Below are 19299 nucleotides of genomic sequence, written 5' to 3' on the forward strand. Positions count from 1 at the left end.
AACGTCGCGATTCCACTAGTTGAATTCGTGTAGGCTTCCCTTTCCTAGGCTTCAGCCAGCCTGTCATCGTAAAATCCTTTACGACAAGCTCATTACTGATCTTGAGATGATGTCTGAAAGCAGATTTTTAACGAAAAATACCCCAACGACCAATGAGCGCTAAGTAGTAGCTACGAAAACGGCTTATCAAGCCAAAAAACCTTTCCCTGAGCAGATTAGAATTAAACGAACGATGTAGGAACCGATAGGCTGGCAACGCAAAGCGCCATTAATACAGCCTTGAGGCCTTTAACAACTGCAGGTCGCCGACACTGCAACTACCACAGTCAATCCTACAAAAAAAAAGAAAAGAAAAATTCGAACAAGTTAGGTATTAGCTATGCCCTTTCGAGAGGTATGCAAGTGTGGCTCCAGGACTCGCAGATTTACCTTTGCTGTAACCGTTAGTGGACTCTGCGATCGTGCCCTAGTGTTTTTCCTCATCTGAATATCTGCTCTCAAAGGTAACCCATGTAGTATTCAACACGTAGGCAGCTCGCGTAGGATTCAAGGGAAGCAGAACGACGTTGTATCCCTCTGTTTCTATTCTAAGGTGTATTGGTTTTTGGCCGGAAAATACAGCAGCAATTCATAGTACGTCCTGTCTGTATAGAGAACACGCAGTGCAGTCAAAACACTCTCAAACTGGATAAGCGCGAAACGTCAGCGCCTGCCCCCCTCTCAGGGCATTCAGGTACAATAAAACCACTAGAGTTATCTGGAGTCTGCTAGTTCCTCTTTGAAATATCGCCGGAAAGGAAGGAAAGAACGGCGGACCCTCTAATAGGTAAGGCACAGTGATGAGAAAACCACGTTGATTAAACGACAGTAAAACAGGCGCATCGCTGCGTGCCCAGAGGTGTTATGACTACAAGGGTATCAGAACAGACGGCAGTACAATTTATGTGAATACATAGTATACCAGTTAAATCTTTATTGCCTTGTACCTTGGACGCACAGGCGGGTAGACGAAAAAATTAGATGTTCGTGGCGAACTCACTTGTGGAGGTGTGCATTACATGAAGGACTTCGACTTATTTCGATGATAACAAATCCTGGCTCATACTGATGGATGAAGAAAATCACGCTAGCTCTGATGGCTGCTCTTCGTAAAATCGTCCTCGAATCTTAAAAGTGACTAGTAGTAGTAGCTATACAACAAACATGCATAACGGCGTAACATATCAAATAGGAATGGACTAAGCAAAAACAAACTGAGGCCCCTTTAATTCCTCAATAATACAAAACGCTTCGACGCGGCTTGAAACGCCGGCGTAATCGTCACTGTCCTAGAGTCAATGTTTCCCTCGCGCATTTATACCGCATAATCGTATTATATTGCAACGTCTCTGAGTAAAACCAGCAGCGCGTCTCCATCGGCAAAGTGCGCGTCCAACTAGATTACCAGTCAGGACCCGTGAAAATGCTATAGGTTTAATTCAGTGATTTTTTTGTGTATGTTCGAAAAAAAAAGTACAGTAAGTAAAATACTGGATATGGAGAACGCAGTCTGTGTGGCAATGATTTTTCTATGGTTTGTTAAGCTACAGTCAGTGCTCAATCAAATAAATTCAATTGAATTGTTTCAGCTTTCAACGCCGATTACGCGGCAACAAATCGAGATATTTTTAAATCGTTTTCTTATTCATAAAGACAACACTGTTCTACTTTATGCTGATAGCTTATGTTAATAAAGAAATCAGCGAACTTTTTCAAATTACTGCCAAACGATGGGATATAGCTGCAAGTATCAGTACTTTGTGATACCGTTTCTTGTAGCGATAACTGTTGACACCCTTGTAGGCCTGCTTCCGATGCAGTTTTCTGCTGTCTCAGTTATAAATGAATCCTGTTACTACACACACGGAAATCTAAAAGGGTTGTTAATAACTGTCCTTTTCGAACGAGTGATTTTACAATTTTCTAGACGTTCTCTCTTAGATTGACTTCTACCGAATCAGCAGGCCACGGTACCATTTGAACGTCGTTGGTAGCGAGTACTCCAGAAACACTCCGACTTCTTTGACAAGGCATTCCATTCTGTATGATAACGAAGTCTCGATAACTTGTTACTGCTTGGTATCTTGCTCTGAATTACCTTGGGAAACTCCTGTCGCTCTAGTATGTTTGTAAGAAATGTTTTTAGCCTTAATGCCTTTCCCAAAAACCGTAGACTGTATCATAACATTTAATAAACGTTTGCTTTCCAGCTTGACGCAGCTCTTTGAAAATCGTTTCTCAACACGCATGAGAGCACGATGGACCTTCTTCCGAAAATTTAAAAATGAGATTCGTCTGAGACTCGGACCTCTCTCCTGTTTTCAATGGGCCAATTTTTGTTTACTTTGTCCAATAAAAATCGAGTTGCTTTATTCGAACGTTCAATTCAAATTTTCTTGACGGGTCTAGTACCCTTGAACTCAGCCTCTATGAGTCGGCGGCGGCGTACCTTAATTTTCGACACAGCAGGTCCACGGTCTTTTAATCTACTCTGGAGAACATTATACGAGACGAACCTACCTTTTTTAGGTTCTTAAGCTATTGCATAGTCCTCCTGTTTCGTAATGCACCTTTTTTAATTCCTGTTATTGATTTTACGTGACGACACCGGGAAGTTTTTCCTCAGCTTCGTAGCAAGGTTGGCAGCTACATGCAGGGAAACGTAAAGCATTTCAACAGTGTTGCGTTGGTTCTGACCAAGCAATTAGTACTTCCTGCTTCTCGTTTCAACACCTTACGTATGTAAGCATGCAAAATCATCAGAAAAATGGTCAATCTAATCAATCTCACTTAAACGCCATCACTCAGTGTTGACAACACCCGTATTAGACAGTGAGGCCAAACGTGTCCGTTGTACGTACTACAAGGTAGCAAGACGAACCATGAATACTAGGCTATGAATGAAGCTACTACAGCTATATAACTGTAATGCGATGTTTCAATTTCGTATTATTTTATATATACACATATATATATTCGTCAGCAGTTGGAAAATGTACGGTAGTATTACATAGAATAATGCCGTCTGCATAGGCCAAGAAGCATTTGCAAATATCCCACTGTAGACCCGCGCAATTTACTTTGAAAATTTGAGCTTATTTCAAAATCTATTGAACTAAGCACCGATTGTTGCGTAGATATTGGCTTTGCAGAGCTTTAAGAATCGCACTGACCGCGACGGATGAGAAACTATCTCAACTATGAGACTCCACATTTATTTATACATATATGTATTATGCGCATTTTTTGCGATAGTATAATATAATTAGAAGGTATACTTAGGTTGGCTAGGATACGGAAACTGTTTTGTCTCTAGTCATATGGACGCGCTTTGCTGCGTGCCAGCGTGATTTAATCAAACCCTAGCTCTTTCTGCGTCATATACGCCTTATTACGACCATTGTCTCATTGCTCTTGTACGTCTACTAATGAATAATAGCAGTGACGCTATCAGACGAAATCGTACAAGTTTAGCAGACGACAGGATGGCACGTAGAAAAGCTCCGTCCTTGCCCAGTATAACTCTATAGTCTCCCCACTTTACCCCCGCTTTGACTAATACGCAGAGAGAGTTGCTGACAGTATTTCCCGGTTCTCTGACTATTTGTGACCCTCTTTAGTTCGTTCGCATGTTGCCATCCAGCATCAACGCGGCCTTTGAACGACACCTTAACATGGGTCATCGCAGACATTTTAACAGATCCTAAGTTATCTTTACTCTTGCAACACTATGCATAATTGAAAACGAAGCATACAACTGACCATTAGATACAGTATCACTTCTCTAGACAACATTGTGTCAAACAATTTGCATTTTTAGGAAAAGAAGGTTTATAATTGAGCTGGCGGATGTGTGCTACTTTTGGCACACATCCGCCAGCTCAATCAACATGCCCTCAGAAAGGCTTACAAATGGTGCAGAATCTTCGATTGTGATTGGTCCCTTGATTTAGACTGCTAATCCTCTATTCTCTCAAATACCGATATGCTATCGCAACATTATTATACAATCTATTTTTCTTGTCCTATTGTTGCAGAAACCAAAGCCGATCCTAAAAATGGATTCAACAGAAGTTAACCTAATACACAAGGTGTAGACGTAGCACTGATACATGAGTATCATAGTTTGATATTTTCGGTAGATCAGGTCGACCAAGTGCCAATGGATTTTTTCTATTACGATGGATTGTGAAGGACAAGATTCTTGCGCGAAGGCCGAGACCCATCGACGAGATGAAGGCGTTCGTTGCTGATGCACGTAAGAAGAACAATACCAACAAAGCAATGTATGTAACTGAATGTATGAGCAAAAATTACTGAAAAAGCTCTAATGTGATTAAGCAGTCGTTATTGTACAGTAATAAACATTTTTAATAATAACAATAATCATAATTACTATTAACATATAACTAGCGTATACCTATCCACATCGATTTCAAACTTAAACCTACCTTTTATAATAAAACGATGTTCCAAACATACAGGATCCAAAATTTTGAGCTGAAACATCTTATTATCAAACACCTTTTTTTTGTCAAGTTTTGTCTGCACTATGCGTTAGCCCTTATGCTTCTTTAAAGCAAGTTTATTACCATAGAATTTTCCATATTATCATAGAATTTTTAATTTCGCTGAATGGTGCCTATCATATGCTGCTCGGTCATTTCCTTCTCTAAAAAAGTGCCATAACATTTTGAGGCAAAGTTGAATATACGTGTGATATGGGAGGAAGGCCAATCGAAATTCTATCAACTGAAGCCTCGATGACGGCTACAAACAGGGCAACTTAACAGATTAAAAAGAAAGAAAAAATGAAAAAACATCGGACGTAACGTTTGCGAAAATTTAAAAAGAGAATTCTTGTTGAAACCGAAGTTGTGTCCGTCCTCGGCAAGTGCTGAGTTTTTGCTCAGCTCTCATCGGGAATATGGTAGAGTTCCAAATGGCGTAAAGTAATTCCACGTATAAACACATATACAGCCTTTTTTATCCGAAGAGATTCTTGGCGAAACGTAAAGATACAAGCAGCTAAAGTGAATCATTTTTCCTTAAAACACATAGATATCGAAAGTATAACCATTATATAGGAATATCCATTTAATCCACTCTACGCTATATCGCTGAGTATCGATATCTAAAAGAAACAACTAAATCTGTATTCTTGTATAGAAGGCAATTTGAAAGGGAAATGAGCTGCTAGGTCCCACTATTTCTGTCAAACTACACTACATTATATGCACATGTTGTATACAATAGAAAGTATGTGTCGCGATTAGGGTCTATTTTCGGTAGCCGCTGTCAAAGGGGCGTTTGGTGATCTGTCTTCATCTTCGATGCGCTCTACTTTTTCTTTTTGACCCCAGCTTTTGCCCTCGTTGGCCGCCGGTCTCATTCTCATTTTGCTTGTGTCTTCCCCTGCCTCCTCTCCCTTCTCCCTAACTTCTTCTTCTAACTTCACTACTCTGCTGTGCTGTCTGTTCTTGTTGTTGCTCATCCAACCTCAATACCTATCTCAATCGAACCCCTTGGAATTATTTTCCCTACAGGGCTTTTCGTCCCCCGGCTGCCGCTTCTATTTTCCCATCCGCATGGTAGGCCCATTGACGGCAGGGTTCGTTTGCAACCCTTTACGGAATGTGCACTTACGGAGGAATAGCAAGCAACGAAGATCCCTTGCTTTCCTAACAAAGACGATAACCGAGTACGATCACTGCGATATAACACGCACCAACATAGAGCAAAGCGACCAGCAGCAACCGATGCTCCAATAGCGGGTGGCTGGCAATGCGAACGACCGTTCCTTAAAACCTGTCGAGTACTCTTTACGTTCTGGCAACAGCAACAAGAACACCTTGTGCTGAAATGTCTTGTGAAAGAAACAACGATACAAATGGTCTTAGAAATAGTTATTGAAAGAAATAGTTAGGCATACATAGCCGGAGAAGTACGTCGGTCACTGTATTTGTGATTAAGTCTACACAAATCACGCATGTTTCCCGCGTTACAGATGGAGGAGTTGCCAAGACAACAGGTCTAACAGCTAAAGCAACCTGTAGAACGTATTGTTCTAGCCGTATCGCTTTCAGCACTGCCGTGCTATTTACGTTCTCCTTTGCCAGTTCGCGCAGTAGTAACACTACCCAAGTGCGTACTATAGGCTCTAGGACCGCTGGCATTTGTGGTGGCTGTATTAGATTTTGGCGTAAGTTGCCAATGATGTTTTCAGCGCCTCTTTCCAAAGAAGTTACCGACCATCACAAAAGCAGGCAATTCGAGCCTGTTTTCCTCTTTCTTTGCAGGCCCACAGGCCTCGCTTTTCTGTTGTAAGTTAAGAGCATGGTTCGGATGCTTCAGCCGTTTGGATCTCTTGCATGAGCCGAAGCTAGCAGGCTGAGTCGCCCGCAGACTTCGGGCTGTAAGAATGCTGAAAGTCTACCACCGCATTGAGCACATTTGCATAATGCAGGATTCGCGGAAACAGACATACATACGTGCATAAGTATGTCTTCCATCGGATGTGCAGAATCCGGTTTCTCAGTATGCACATGCGGACGCGAGTGAGAACATGTCTTTTTTGTCAGTCTCAATCACCCCACGCCCGACAGCTCTATTCCGTCGCTTTCTCCAGTCACGCCAATATCCGTTTGGTAAGGCGATTACCATATGAACTGAGGGACGGTTCCGTTCGATTTCCCGCAGAAAATAAATAGTAGCCCAATAGACATACAAACAAGGAAGAGTGTCATGGTGCGGTAGACGATGCTGTGCAGTGCTGTGCTTGGCTGCCGATGTGCTGGACCTTCTCTTTTCCGAAGATCGTCACGTTTTGAATCTATTGAATAGGGCAATCATATAGAATAGCGATCAAACAATGGGATACACGCTAATAGTACTACTAGTTAAAAACCGGTAGTTAGTATTAAGAAAATAATGGCCGTGTTTTCTTTATTACTGGAATGCTTTTAAAGCTCAAGGCTTAACTGTTATTATTTTATTAGGGTCACAAAACTTTACCCTAGGTTCGGACTTTATAGATACGTATGTGGGATGAAAAAAAAGTAACCCTACGACACCAGCTTTTTACCGATGTGATGAACTCTTGTCGCATGTACGATGAAGAAAGTCATTATCAATTATCTTCTGTCTGAGGTGGCTCAAGACGATCGTTGTCGTAAAGTGTGTCTTTAGACCGAAAATGCCGCTATCGAACTTCGCAAGCCACGTTTTATTAGTATTATCAACTGTGGAGCCTTCAGTGTGCACGGCAAAGGCATCCGGGATTGCTTTTACGATTTGTCCCTTTATTGCGGCCAAAATGATTAAAGGGAAATGTTAACCCTCGTTTTTACTGTCTGATGTACTCGTCTTCAGAGTCCGAATTTAAAGTAGCTAAATTCTGAGACCCGAACAAATCGCTAGCAGGGCCTTAATAGAACGATGAAAGGGTCACTTTTTAACGATAATAAACAAGGAAAGAAAGCTAAGTGTTCAAAAAAAAAAGCCTATCACTTTCGTAACGACTTCATGTTTCATTTTATATGCTGAATGCAGCGCTAGCCTTTAAAAATATCAACAACTGTCATTTTGCTGGCCTATCTTGGCTAGCGTAATTATTAGGTGTGCGTATTTTTCATCTCATTCCAATTCTAAGTCGATGTCCTTAATCAAATATAAATATAGTCATAGCAAGCTAGAAGTGATCATACTCGATTATCTTTAATCGTTTGATTTTGCCCGTTCAGATAATCTAAACTGTGGGTAATTTGCACCTGGCACACAATTTCGACGTGGACCCAATCCGTTCGTTTGGCTTTAGCTTGCTTCCTTGTCAGCAAGTCAACCGTCCGAGACCCAAATCTCGATTTTCGGCCCGGTCAGTAACAAGAAAAGCAAATATTATGCCAATACAGTACCGAATAGAGAAATGGACAGTGTTCTACATCTTCTAACAGTTTGTGTCCTTTACATGCGTCCTGATATCTAATGCGATCCAGTTATGTGTGTATATCCTGCGACGAATTAGAAACGAAAACAGATCGTCTGATTATGTCACAGCAAATCTTATAAATGGCCTGGTGTATCATCATCATCGGGGCCAAGGCTGCCATACAGCATGGCAAGCCGCTGACATGGAAGGCGGGCATCACTGGGGGCTACTGAATCTTTTATGATAGCGACAATGAGGAGGTAACCAAAGACGAATAAAATAAATCTAAAATTAGAATTCTTCACACGTCAATATCGGATGCAACATGGATACGACACAGAACGAACAGATCCAATATCATCGAACCGTAGGGGGCACAATAGCGATCTTAGGTTGTTTCGGGGAACTTCATTGCGTGTGAAATATCGCTGGGTTCAATCGCTGGGGTAGTAACGGTCCGAACTGAATAGATCAAAATAACATTGTATCATATAGGAATTCTATAGTGAAGGAGAAGCACGGGAAGAATCAAATGTTATCAATGATAAATGAAGGGTCTCTGAGAGACTCCTTATTGATTTTCGGTAATCATGTATGGATATCACCATAATATTTCATTTTCGTTAAAGTAATCAAATTTTATTACAAAGATATTATTTTTAAATGTTCCTCATTGCTTATTCAAAAGCTTATACTAAGCATTTCCAGTTATTTCTGTCGAATAAGTTCGTTATATAGGTTACTGCGTAGAAGTGCTTCCAACTTACGATTCTTTTTCGTGAGTTTCCGCCCGGAATTCTTAAAACGGCAACTTAACTTTGCACGAGTGTGCCGAGAAGCTTAGTTTCGAACAAAAACATTTCACTTCTCTTGGCAAAACTATATTTCGGAGGATTTCCGAGATTTTTCATTAAAATATATCCTTAACTTAACCGTTTTCAATAGTAACTTATTTTGCATACACATATATATATAGCGTATATCTTGCATATTATACGCATTGCTGTTAACTCGTTAGATTTACTGCACTAAAATGGCCTACCCATGTGACACAGGCTAATAAATTGATAAGGCACTGAGAGAACGCCGTACCAGTTTGAACATCCTGATTTGATAACCGTCAGTCGTGTTCATCATGGTAAACGGCTTGAATACCTAACACGTATCCATGCGATATATCCCATACCAGACTCGAATCAAAAGGCCATGGAAAAATACACCTGCTTAAGCTATCACGAAACGAAAGGATTTCTATATCATCATATAAGCACCGTATTTCCACCTATAACTAAGAGGTCATCATCTTATTCAATTGAATGTATGTAGAAAATTATAACATCAGTAATCGCCTTCGCTCGGACGCTATACTATCAGCAAGGTAACTTCAAAGTGGAAATTTACATTATGCGCTATTACTACTCTGATATCAGTTTGATTTCACAGTCTTTTTTTTGTGCTGAACGGGTTGTAAGAATCTTTCAGCATCAATACAGCCACGAATTGCCGCTATGCTGAAGATAACGAGAAACAGTTCCTGCTTGCTGGGTTTTTGTTGGTCGTCATTACAGGGTATGATCATTTTGTTAATCGGGTTAACACGCCGTTTCCTTGCAAGTTATAGACAATTCATCGCCCACGAGGTTCGGACGATGTTCCGCTAATTCATTTTTGCGTCAACCCACGTTTTTCGGTTCATTATCCAGAACCGAGTATGGCAAGTCGCAATTTAGAACCATCTATCCAGCCAACATCGAAGGTACTTCTGAGAAGGCTGCACTTGCACGATCCAAATTGTATAACTGGCAGCTTTTTTGAAAGAAGTCAATGACACAATCGTTCACATTCAAAAAGGAATCTGCTGCAAAATCTTACCGTTTTCATATAAACACTCAATAACAGTGTGTGATCAGTTAAGAATTTTGTTGAGGACAAGAAGCTTACCGGGGTCTAAACCTGAGACCTGCAGGCAGGCAGCGTACGCCAGTTGCTTTACAAGGACTAGAGAAATCTGCATTTCTTTCAACCACGTTATTTTTGACTAATGTATATGTGAGTACACCAAGAAGCTAGGTATAAGAGGGTAAGGCGTACATTTGTTTACATGTATATACGTAACCAGTCATGTCGATGTTTACGCTCATCCTCGCCAAGCTTTTACGCTTTTACTCTCTCCCTAACCTGCAAGTTGGTTGCACCCAATGAGTAAATTGCTACCGCGTCTCCTACCGCTCTATGTTCTCCTGGACGCCTGCGGCTCCTCCGTCGTTCTGAACACCGTGTGGTAAACTTCAGCAGCAAGCCGATCGACACACTAGCTGTACCTACCAGTCCGTGGGTGCGTATAAACGCTATTTTTAGTCAGCTGTTGACAGGTTGAAAAGTTGAAAGCCGACCGCTTTGAATTACACGAGGGTGTCGATGTTGATCTAACGACGAAGGCCCAAAAGTAGACTCAGAGCAGAGACTCCTATACCGCTATATTTGCGAGCTATGCTTGAAGCAGCCACCGTTTTGGAGCCATAGTACAATAGTAGCAGCAACAACTCTAAAAACGTGGAAATAGCAGGGCAGTAGGATGAGAAGAAATCAATGATCATATATTGTACCGATCTCTCTCACCTTAGTCAGCTGCTTCTAAGCTTTGGTCTTCTAGGACATAGGCTAGCACAACCCTGGCAAGTAGTGTTGGTAGAACCCGTCTCTCGAAGCACCGATTAATCCGACAGGCTGGCCGACTGAGCGTTAGCATGCATCCAGTTATTTTACCTTCACTTTGGTTTACATAGAGGGGACGCTTCCACTTCTAACACCCTTTTATATTTAGATAACAAGCTTTGAAGGCTGAAAAAAAGTAGAAGAATATATATTAAATATATAGTGCTTGTTTATGTGATGGAGGATTATATATACGGACTCATATACGGAGCATACATAATAAACCTTAAAGTTGATTATGTTTTTAAAAAGAACCTTGCGACGGAATTTTGTTCTATAGGTGTTAGCTGTACGCTATCATTACCGTGGCTAGTTTGTGTTCTGTTAGTTTATATACGGGACGGTTTTTACCGCTATTTTGAGTAGAATATCAACGTTGAAGGTTCTATAGATGTTATATTAACAGTTTGTATAAGACTCCTGTACTTACGTCATGCTATTGTTTTGATTAATGATAACAGCAATGGACAATTAGGGCAACAGTGATTGAGGTAATCCCGATAAGTTTATAATGTGGCCTCGTAGAATTATACAGACACTCAGATAGATCGTAGTTTGTATGTGCCTTGGTACACTGTGAAGGACAGTTTAAACAGTGAGAGGAATATGCGCGTTGCAAACATAAATTTCCACTATTGTTTCTTTCTTGTGTGCTTGTTGCGCGTTCTGTGCAGCTGGATGTAGATTTGTGCAGGATACGGGCAGTTGTCTAGCAGTCGGTATGAGGTGGAAGTGCCCATTCCTTACATGCGATAGCTTATCAAACAGTTTGAACAAACAAAGTCCATGGTCCCTTTTTTGTCCCGTTTATTTATAGTATTTCCCTAATGGCTGTTAAACTAATGTATCCAACAGCAGTTGCGTAGAGCGTAATATGGAAAAGTCTTTAATTAGCTCGAGGTTCGTCAAAAGACGGGTTCCGTAACTGCCAATAATTTATTAAGTGAGCAAACCTGCGTTGTCCGGATTGCGATTTACTGTCTTCAAATAACTTAAAAGAAGAACATTTTTTAATAATGAAGAAATACGGACATGTATAGAGAGGTGTGCAGTGATGTACCTTGTTTCCACAGGTAGTCCATCTTTTTTTTTGTTATCATTTAATCATGTCCATTTAATAGGATCATGAAAGAGCTCATTCAAAAAGTAGTGGGAAATACAAAATACTTACACTTTTTTTATGCTGTAGAGCGTCTATAGAAGTATACCTACAATTCTGGAACATCTACACTTGACTTTAAATCGATCCAGCCATAGAGATGGTCAGTTGTTTTTTGCTAACACAATAATAGCTCTAATGCCACACCATAATAAAAAAAGTCATCGTTTTGTCAAGACAAATTTTTGCTGGGCGATTGTAGCTTCCGACATAAAATTACTAAGGTAATTATATACATATGTAAAAGTACCGTTCTAATTCAAGTGGTTATATTACAATGATAAACATTTTCTTTTTTCATGCAAGCTTATATAATAGTAACTATCTTAGTAACAAAGAAATGTCGCAATATTTGTGTTAAGCTGGCTTGACTTTTTTCAATTACACACTAGCCTGACAATGCTTGATCGCCTACCAGTAAGAACACTAAAAAGAGCCTCAGCCACGGAATTTCCAAAAAGAGACCCGCGAATGCTTAATTAGATCTTATTAGATATTAACATTATAAATTCAGGGTACTTACATGTAAATTCGTCGTCCGGCGGAGCGCTGGCTGAAGTCGGTTTTTGATGCTTCTCCCCACTTGACGGGTCTGCGCTCCGCGATGGGACACATATGCACGCCGACACAGTTTGCGTGACGAAACACATTTTTGTCACATCGAGGATACATAAATCGAGTCAAGTGCGGATGAGGTGAGACGGTAAGGATGATGGCCGCGTTGAAGGTGTGAAGTCCACAATCGCAGAAAGCAGCCGATGATGATGGGATGATGAGGTCGATGAAGAGTTTGTTGTTTCCGAGGGCACCGACGAGCATTGGTTCATTGTTGATTGTGTTGAAGGATTGGTGTAGATGATAGCCCATTGGTTAAAGAGGAGGTCGCGCATCATCGGCATTGGTAAAGACGAGACGGGTTGATATGTTATTTAGGAGAGCCTTTTTCGGACCGCAATCGGGCCGGCGCCCTTTTGGTCACTAAACAAACCTACTCCTGAATGCATATTTCTCACTTATTTTCATTCTCCTGCATCCGTTATTGTTATCTTGACCATACATGTACACATAAACGAACTTTAGCTAGTTGACGACGGCGCACAACAACGGAAATTTGCAACGCCCTGTAGTAAAATTCCGTTTACTAACAAACCATTGTGCCCCACATCGGCAAAGACTTCGACCCGAAACAAAGCCAAACGGGTACCAGTGAAACGATAACGGTTCGATGACTCAGCGAGAAAACCTACATGAACAAATAGGCAGTCAACGATATGACCCGATAGGGAAAAATTTCAATCTAGGGCAGTGCTCGTTTCGTATGTAGTATTGGCAGGTACCGCCTCACTACAGAAGCCCCACAGGGCTGGCTGAGGACATGCGAAAACCAATCGGCCTCCGCCTTTCTCTACCCGCTTAAGTTTTACTTACTACGACTTTTCAACCCTATTTAGCTAAATCGCAACTATATATATATATATATATATATATGTAATCTATGTTATAACGTATCGGTAGCACTAAAACGAGCCCGGCATATATTTGAATGCTCTTATGCGTATGTTGTGTGCAGGCCATATTCCGTCATTTTCATAGATAATTGATTGTAGATAGTGCAAACCCTAGGATTTATTCTGTGAGAAAATTAAAATAGACGACTTGTGTGAGTTGTCTGATCGTAATAATTCTATGGCTTTCGTATAGAGATCTCGTGGACTTGTACCGCTTTAAACATCAACACCTGTATACTTAGGACCTGCAATCATATATTATCCTTCTATGCAACCAGGTATTTTCATATGAAGTAACAGACAGTAAGCGATTTCAATCGATTGAGTACTCTATAGTAATGATTCATTATCAGCTTATTGGGATCGTTATTGCTGCCACGTTCAGAGCTAACTAAGGTACGATCTAACGATGTTTTTCGAATTAATATGTGGTGTTAAACATTATCCAGTGATAAAAAGCACGGAGTCAGAGACATGTTCCTGCTGTGTGCCAAACCTAATGCGGAATTACGAGGAAGTCATGTTCGTATTTGAAGAGCTAACTCCCAGGCGCCGGGCAGGAGTATGGCCGAAATGCTCTAATAAGGCCTACTTATCAATCAAACATCGGTCTGAGCTAAGCTAGATCGAATGTGTCGCCTCTTGATTCGCTCGCTCATTGTCTATCGTATCAACGTTTTGTTACTACTAATAAATTTATCTCCACTCATAACCACGAAATCTAAAAATAGCTTAAGTGTGTTTTTTTTTTTTTTTTTTCTAGATATTGTTAGTTATCGACGCAGCTTGCTGTACGTCGACCCCTGAGACCTGCTGACGAATCAAGTTCTGAAATGGCAAAAATAGTCTCCTCACATGACTGGAGCGTCCATCGTTAAACATGCAAACAAATCATCGATCTTTCAAGCATTCGAATTAATCTAGCACTAGCAAAAAATAGCCAAGGTGATATAAAAGGGAAACCAGACTTACTACGAGTGTATTTTGAACATTTTCTTGACATATTTCAACGGGGGGAAATTTATTTAGGACACATTTATGTTTTATTTTATGTTTCAAACGTTGATTTACTTCCTACATTGACCCATTTGCTCGTTGGTACGTATCGGCTAACTTAAAGGGCCCAGGTCTCCCGATTATTTCACAAATAGTTACTACGAAATTACGAAAATCTTGTGGTTAAAAAGCAAAGAAACAAAAACTGCGTGACCTGTCTGCACGAGAAAGCTAAAATATAGAAATAAATTGATTTATTAGATTTCGAAAAAGTGCATCAAAAGCCCTGTTTGGACCGTCCTTCTAGACTGTGTATCTGTGCCTAGCTCCGTTTTTAGGCTGAACTCCGTAATTAACTCGGTTTTATGTTGCGTGTCGAAAACCACAGCTTTTCCGTCCGGGAAATATAGTAGCACTTAAAACGCCGAGGTTTATTCAACCAAAGCCCATTGCCGCCTTGTGAATTGAACATATGCGGAAGTTAATGCTGATTACAAAACAGCTTCTTATTTGGAAATACCAAATTTTTCTACTCTACAAAATAACTGCAGACAATCAATAGCGCATAGCAAAATTCGTTTGTCGTCTATTTCAGCATTTTCTCGAAGTTTTTATTAGAGAATATAAAAAAACACTTCCTTATTTCTTACTTAAGAGTTCGTAATCACGACTAACTGGACATAATCTATAGGCAGGCATGCTTCTCTTTCCAAGTCTGGTATGTAAGCTTAAGAAACCATAAATAAATGACTTATTCAGCCAATGCCGCATTCCAGTAGAAGTTTAGAGTGTTATTTTAAATTCTGACGAATTTGGTCCTATTGAAAACCGTAACTTACGTGCTGTTTCTAAATCAAACATGTCGGATGCCTAGAAAAACTAGCATTAGGTTTACCATAAGAAGACCTATAAAACTTCGGTCTGCTTGCTATCACTGTCGGTTGTCTTGCACGCAAGAGTTGCAGTCTGTCATTTATTGAGTGTAGATATGGTGACCATCTGTGCTTGCCCTATCACTGGTTGCTTACTTCTAAGGCTAATACCGTCATGCCCTTGATATAATGAGTAACGTAAAACGATGGGGCTGTCAGCGTAGTGTGACAGTGCCTTGGACGGAACACGTCCAGACGAAGCTAGAGGGGAACTGTCAGTTCGAGGGATTGTAATAGCAGCGGTGGCGGAGGCGGCGAGGGTGACGGCGCTAGTACGTCGACGAGCCTAGGAAGGAGGAGCAGGGACAAATTTAGGATAGCAGTTGCTGCCTAGCCGTCCTAGGCAAACCGACATAAGAAAAAGTTGTCGGTGATGAGGGAGACAAAGTTTTGGTTGGCGTGCCACGGCCTGAGTTTGCTGTGAAGCTGGGAGCTAAGAGATGGCTGTGGGGGTAGTACCTACTTGGTCTGTGCTAGTCCTGCACCGCTAGCGTTCACGCACACATGCTTTCACACTGTTCTCGGGATCCCCAGGTATTCTCAGACTGTTCAAAGCAGTTATTTCTTGACGATGTTGGTTCTTGTGCCATTCTCCTTTCTAGCAGACCGAATTCGTGTAGCGCTGACGAGCAGGACAATGTTGGAACAATGTGGGGCGATTTCCTGTCCTGCGGTTTGGAGAAAAAAGAGAAGCAAAACTCGAGAGTAGGCAGCTTTGCAGACTTTGATATTACATGGCAAAGAATAAGATTTGAGCAAAGGGGAAACTTCGCTATGTCCATGCATACTGCTAACTAACGCATAGATCTGATCGTTATGGGGCATCGCACCTGTATGCCTCCATTGGTTTCGCCCTACTGCCGTGGCCAAGGAACAGATTGGGGTGACGGAAAGCCGTAAAAGGGCGCAGTTCTGAATTTAGGGGTAGAAGTGGCATGGAGCTAGATATAGATAGAGTGGATGGAGCAGTTTATTCTGTGGGGAACGAAATTACTCAGCCCAAGTGATAGTTTGCCAAAACCGGCTGCGCTTCTGCTGTCAGTATCGCCGCAGCCGCTACTGCTGCTTTAGCCGGCGCCGCACCATTGCCAGCTTACGTTGTCAAGAGAACTTCATTGTACCGGCCAAACACATCCTTTTCCAGAATTCTACCACGCCATCGTTGTGGGAGCTAACTGTTGTCTTGCGATGTAACCATCACTACATCTGGTACATCTGTATATCTCGTCGACCACACATAGACACCCGGCTCGTTTGCATACAACTGAAGAAGTCGGCGAATTCGTCGTTTACCCTGTCACTCTAAGTAGTATCAGGGGCCCCGGGAACTTCCTTTGGTTCGGGGAGGTCTGTTCTAGTTATCCTTACTGTTATGCTCGCAGGCCGTGGTAGCTAACCACTCTCCTAAGAGCAGACAAGGAAAGCACGGATTTTGTTTAATGACTCACGCGATCGACAACTATCACTATAACAAAGAGATCGTCCAATGTTGGATGGCAATAGACTGTGTTGTATTTCATTCTAATCGTGTCTTCAACAAATGCAACATAAAATAGAGCAACGTTATGCGAAATATCGGCTGCGTCGTTTTCGGCTAGCTGGGGTCGTGTGTCAAGGGCTTGTGTGTCGTCACACATCTTTGTTGCAAAGGAAAAATTGAGGACTTGGCCTGGCTCAAAGAGCGGAAAGGTCACAGTTTATCAAAACAGAAAAAACGGGTGCCATATCACGGGTATGCAAAAAAAATACTAGACAACTGGACAGTTCGATAGGAGTACGCTACCGAACACATCAGGCAACTCACCGTTGTTTTACGCTGAACTTTGTAAACTTTTCTACACTTTCGTTTGTTTTCATTGACGCTCATTGATTTAACTCGCTTTGAAGAGAATGATCTTAATATCTTAAAAATATGTTTCTTCGATTTTCTCCAATATACATTTGAGTAAATCCTTCAGTAGTTGATCAGTGAATTAGCAGAACACGTTTACCGAATTGTCTGCCATATACCCGATGTGTTCGGTAGCTTCTAGGTCAAGATAGCCAAAGATAAGTAAAATGTGAAACAAGCTATGGATATATTTGAGCCCTGGACGGAATAGATTAACAAGGGTGCACAATCATTACCGACATGCCTTAAAGCTAGAAGCGTAGAAATCTAGCGAAATAAAGGGTGAAGACGAAGAGAGTGATCAAATAGACCAAAATACGAGACTGGTATCCAGTACTCACGGACGGCAAGTGTGAGAGTCTCCACTGGAACCCAGGCAGAGTGCATCTTGTGGATGACGGCCGGCGTCTTAGGAGAGAGACGTCGCTCAAAAGCAGAGTCGAAACTCTGAAAATCACAACACATGCACATTCACGATACACAACAGATGAAGAAGAAAAACAGGAAAAATACAGAAAAACGTAACCAAAAAAAACGGTTAGATCCTCATTTTGTCCTCACTGCCTCTGTACTATAATATATAGATATATATACATATATACATACATGAACTGGCAGAACACGGTTACTAAATCTGTCGTTGTTGTTGTCGTCAATTTTATAGCTGTATCTCTTTATCTATATTTCTACTTGTCTATCCGTTTCTCATTTGCGGTTTATCAAAGGCCATATCTGCTTCCCAGGTGTTCCATTTCCTCCCGGTACCTATGCCACAAAACTTGTAGTTTTCTATTTATCCTCACATTAACCTGCGCTTGTCTACCCCCAGCTTTTGTTGCACTTTTTCTATTGCATGTTCATCATAGCTCGTACATTCACCCACTCCAGTTTCTGCGAATACCGCTTTTGTGTCCGCAACTTACCCAAGCTGAGTTTTGGCTTCTCTGTCGCTCAGTCGTCGAAGGTAAAAAAGCGAATTAGGAGAAGCAAAAAGGGCATGACGAAGACGGGCTTTACGAGGGCAGGCGGAGCGGGAACAAATGCCAACCCTGTCTTTTGCGGCGGATAGATGCCGCCTTACTGACTGCTGGATGGTCATGGCGGTAAGGCGGGCGACGATTGCGAAACGACTATAGTCAGGCAACTGTCAGCCAGAAGCAACCGGTACTTTTACTCAGTACGTGCTCGGCATCACGCATAACATCAGCATAACATACACATGTAGGACGACTAGTAAATCCGCCCTGGTTGGGGAACGACAGGCAGCCAAGCTATTAGTGGGCTCTTACACACAGCTCAAAATGCTGGACCAAGTCAGGTCCCACTTTGTTCGCGTAGCAGCAGCGCGGAGATGTTGCCCCGCAGACACGGTCAAACGGAAAGTGGCGCTAAGACGGCAACTGCGGCAGCAGCACCGGCGGATACGGAGTCCGCAGTCATCCGGCAATAGTGAAAGTGACATCGGTTGTGTTGGAAAGGGAAGTCGAAACGCATTGTGTTGCTAAAAAGGCTATGCTGGGTTGTAGAGAAATCGACGTGTACACGTCGTCCCGTTACTGGTCGCATAGCAGTCACCGGGCCCCTTTTCGGCTGTTGTCGCGCTTGGCGTAGCCAATAACAAAGGTCGACGTTGCCGACGTTTCTTCGTCCGTCCTAATGGTAAAGCAGTAGCATGTTTCGGGGACCTTCTCTACTGCTTCTTCGATGCCGGCAAAGGCGAACCTACTTGCGGCCTGCAGACATGCTGCTTCAACGGATAGAAAATCGAAACAGACTCAAATATTGTTGCCAGTGGAAGCAACAGCGATTAAGTACTGACGTTTATGACGGGGATGACAGCTCGACAAGCAGTCCTGTACTTTACGTACGTAAGTACATTTATACGTGTATAAACAGTAGGAGAAAGACGATACAAGACGGTTTACTGGGTAGAATAGCCGGCGTGCAAAGGGCGCACTAGACGGTGCTGAGTCAAGGATTTTTGGCTTTGGCTTAGACTGCGCCAATTTTGAGCGATCCCTCGATCCACGTTGTCCTATTCTTTTGTCTCCTGCCTTTGCCCTTCCGGCCTACTACCAAAGTGTAGCCCGCTAACCAGCGTCCCGATCACGACTCCTAAACTCCGCCCGGGA

At 41.9% G+C, this 19299-nt stretch overlaps 1 protein-coding gene and 1 long non-coding RNA gene across 6 annotated transcripts; one reads left to right on the forward strand and one right to left on the reverse strand.

The window, feature by feature from the left end:
* Positions 1-769: 769 nt before the first annotated feature.
* Positions 770-14076, forward strand: LOC111270924 (uncharacterized). The gene is made up of 3 exons (XR_002686546.2): positions 770-826; positions 4077-4325; positions 13798-14076. It is a non-coding gene; the product is annotated as an uncharacterized LOC111270924 (long non-coding RNA).
* LOC111270923 (uncharacterized) lies at positions 8579-18756 on the reverse strand. Of its 5 annotated transcripts, XR_002686545.2 has the most exons (5): positions 18091-18689; positions 17509-17614; positions 15740-15944; positions 12364-12432; positions 8579-10807 (listed from the first exon to the last, which is right to left on the reverse strand). XR_002686545.2 is itself a non-coding variant. In XM_086972693.1 (4 exons), the coding sequence occupies exons 1-4, from the start codon at positions 18264-18266 to the stop codon at positions 10787-10789; spliced, it is 372 nt and encodes a 123-aa protein (XP_086828819.1). In that variant the 5' UTR covers positions 18267-18756; the 3' UTR covers positions 8579-10786. The 5 variants fall into 5 exon arrangements, 3 of the variants coding, with proteins under 3 accessions (XP_086828819.1, XP_086828818.1, XP_086828817.1); XM_086972693.1 differs by lacking the exon at positions 15740-15944 and having other exon boundaries at positions 18091-18756; XM_086972692.1 differs by lacking the exon at positions 8579-10807 and having other exon boundaries at positions 11765-12432.
* Between the last annotated feature and the right edge of the window lie 543 nt (positions 18757-19299).

This window comes from Varroa jacobsoni, unplaced genomic scaffold (genome assembly GCF_002532875.2).
Source record: "Varroa jacobsoni isolate VJ856 unplaced genomic scaffold, vjacob_1.0 contig00194, whole genome shotgun sequence".
NCBI classification, from domain to species: Eukaryota; Metazoa; Arthropoda; class Arachnida; order Mesostigmata; family Varroidae; genus Varroa; species Varroa jacobsoni.

Coding starts and splice junctions, on each gene's coding strand:
- LOC111270923 (XM_086972692.1), bottom strand. CDS start 18,266: ATGACCATCCAGCAGTCAGTAAGGCGGCATCTATCCGCCGCAAAAGAC. Junction 17,615..18,090: donor GAAGCCAAAACTCAGCTTGG/GTAAGTTGCGGA, acceptor TGTGATTTTCAG/AGTTTCGACTCTGCTTTTGA. Junction 15,945..17,508: donor GACTCTCACACTTGCCGTCC/GTGAGTACTGGA, acceptor TCCAAACCGCAG/GACAGGAAATCGCCCCACAT.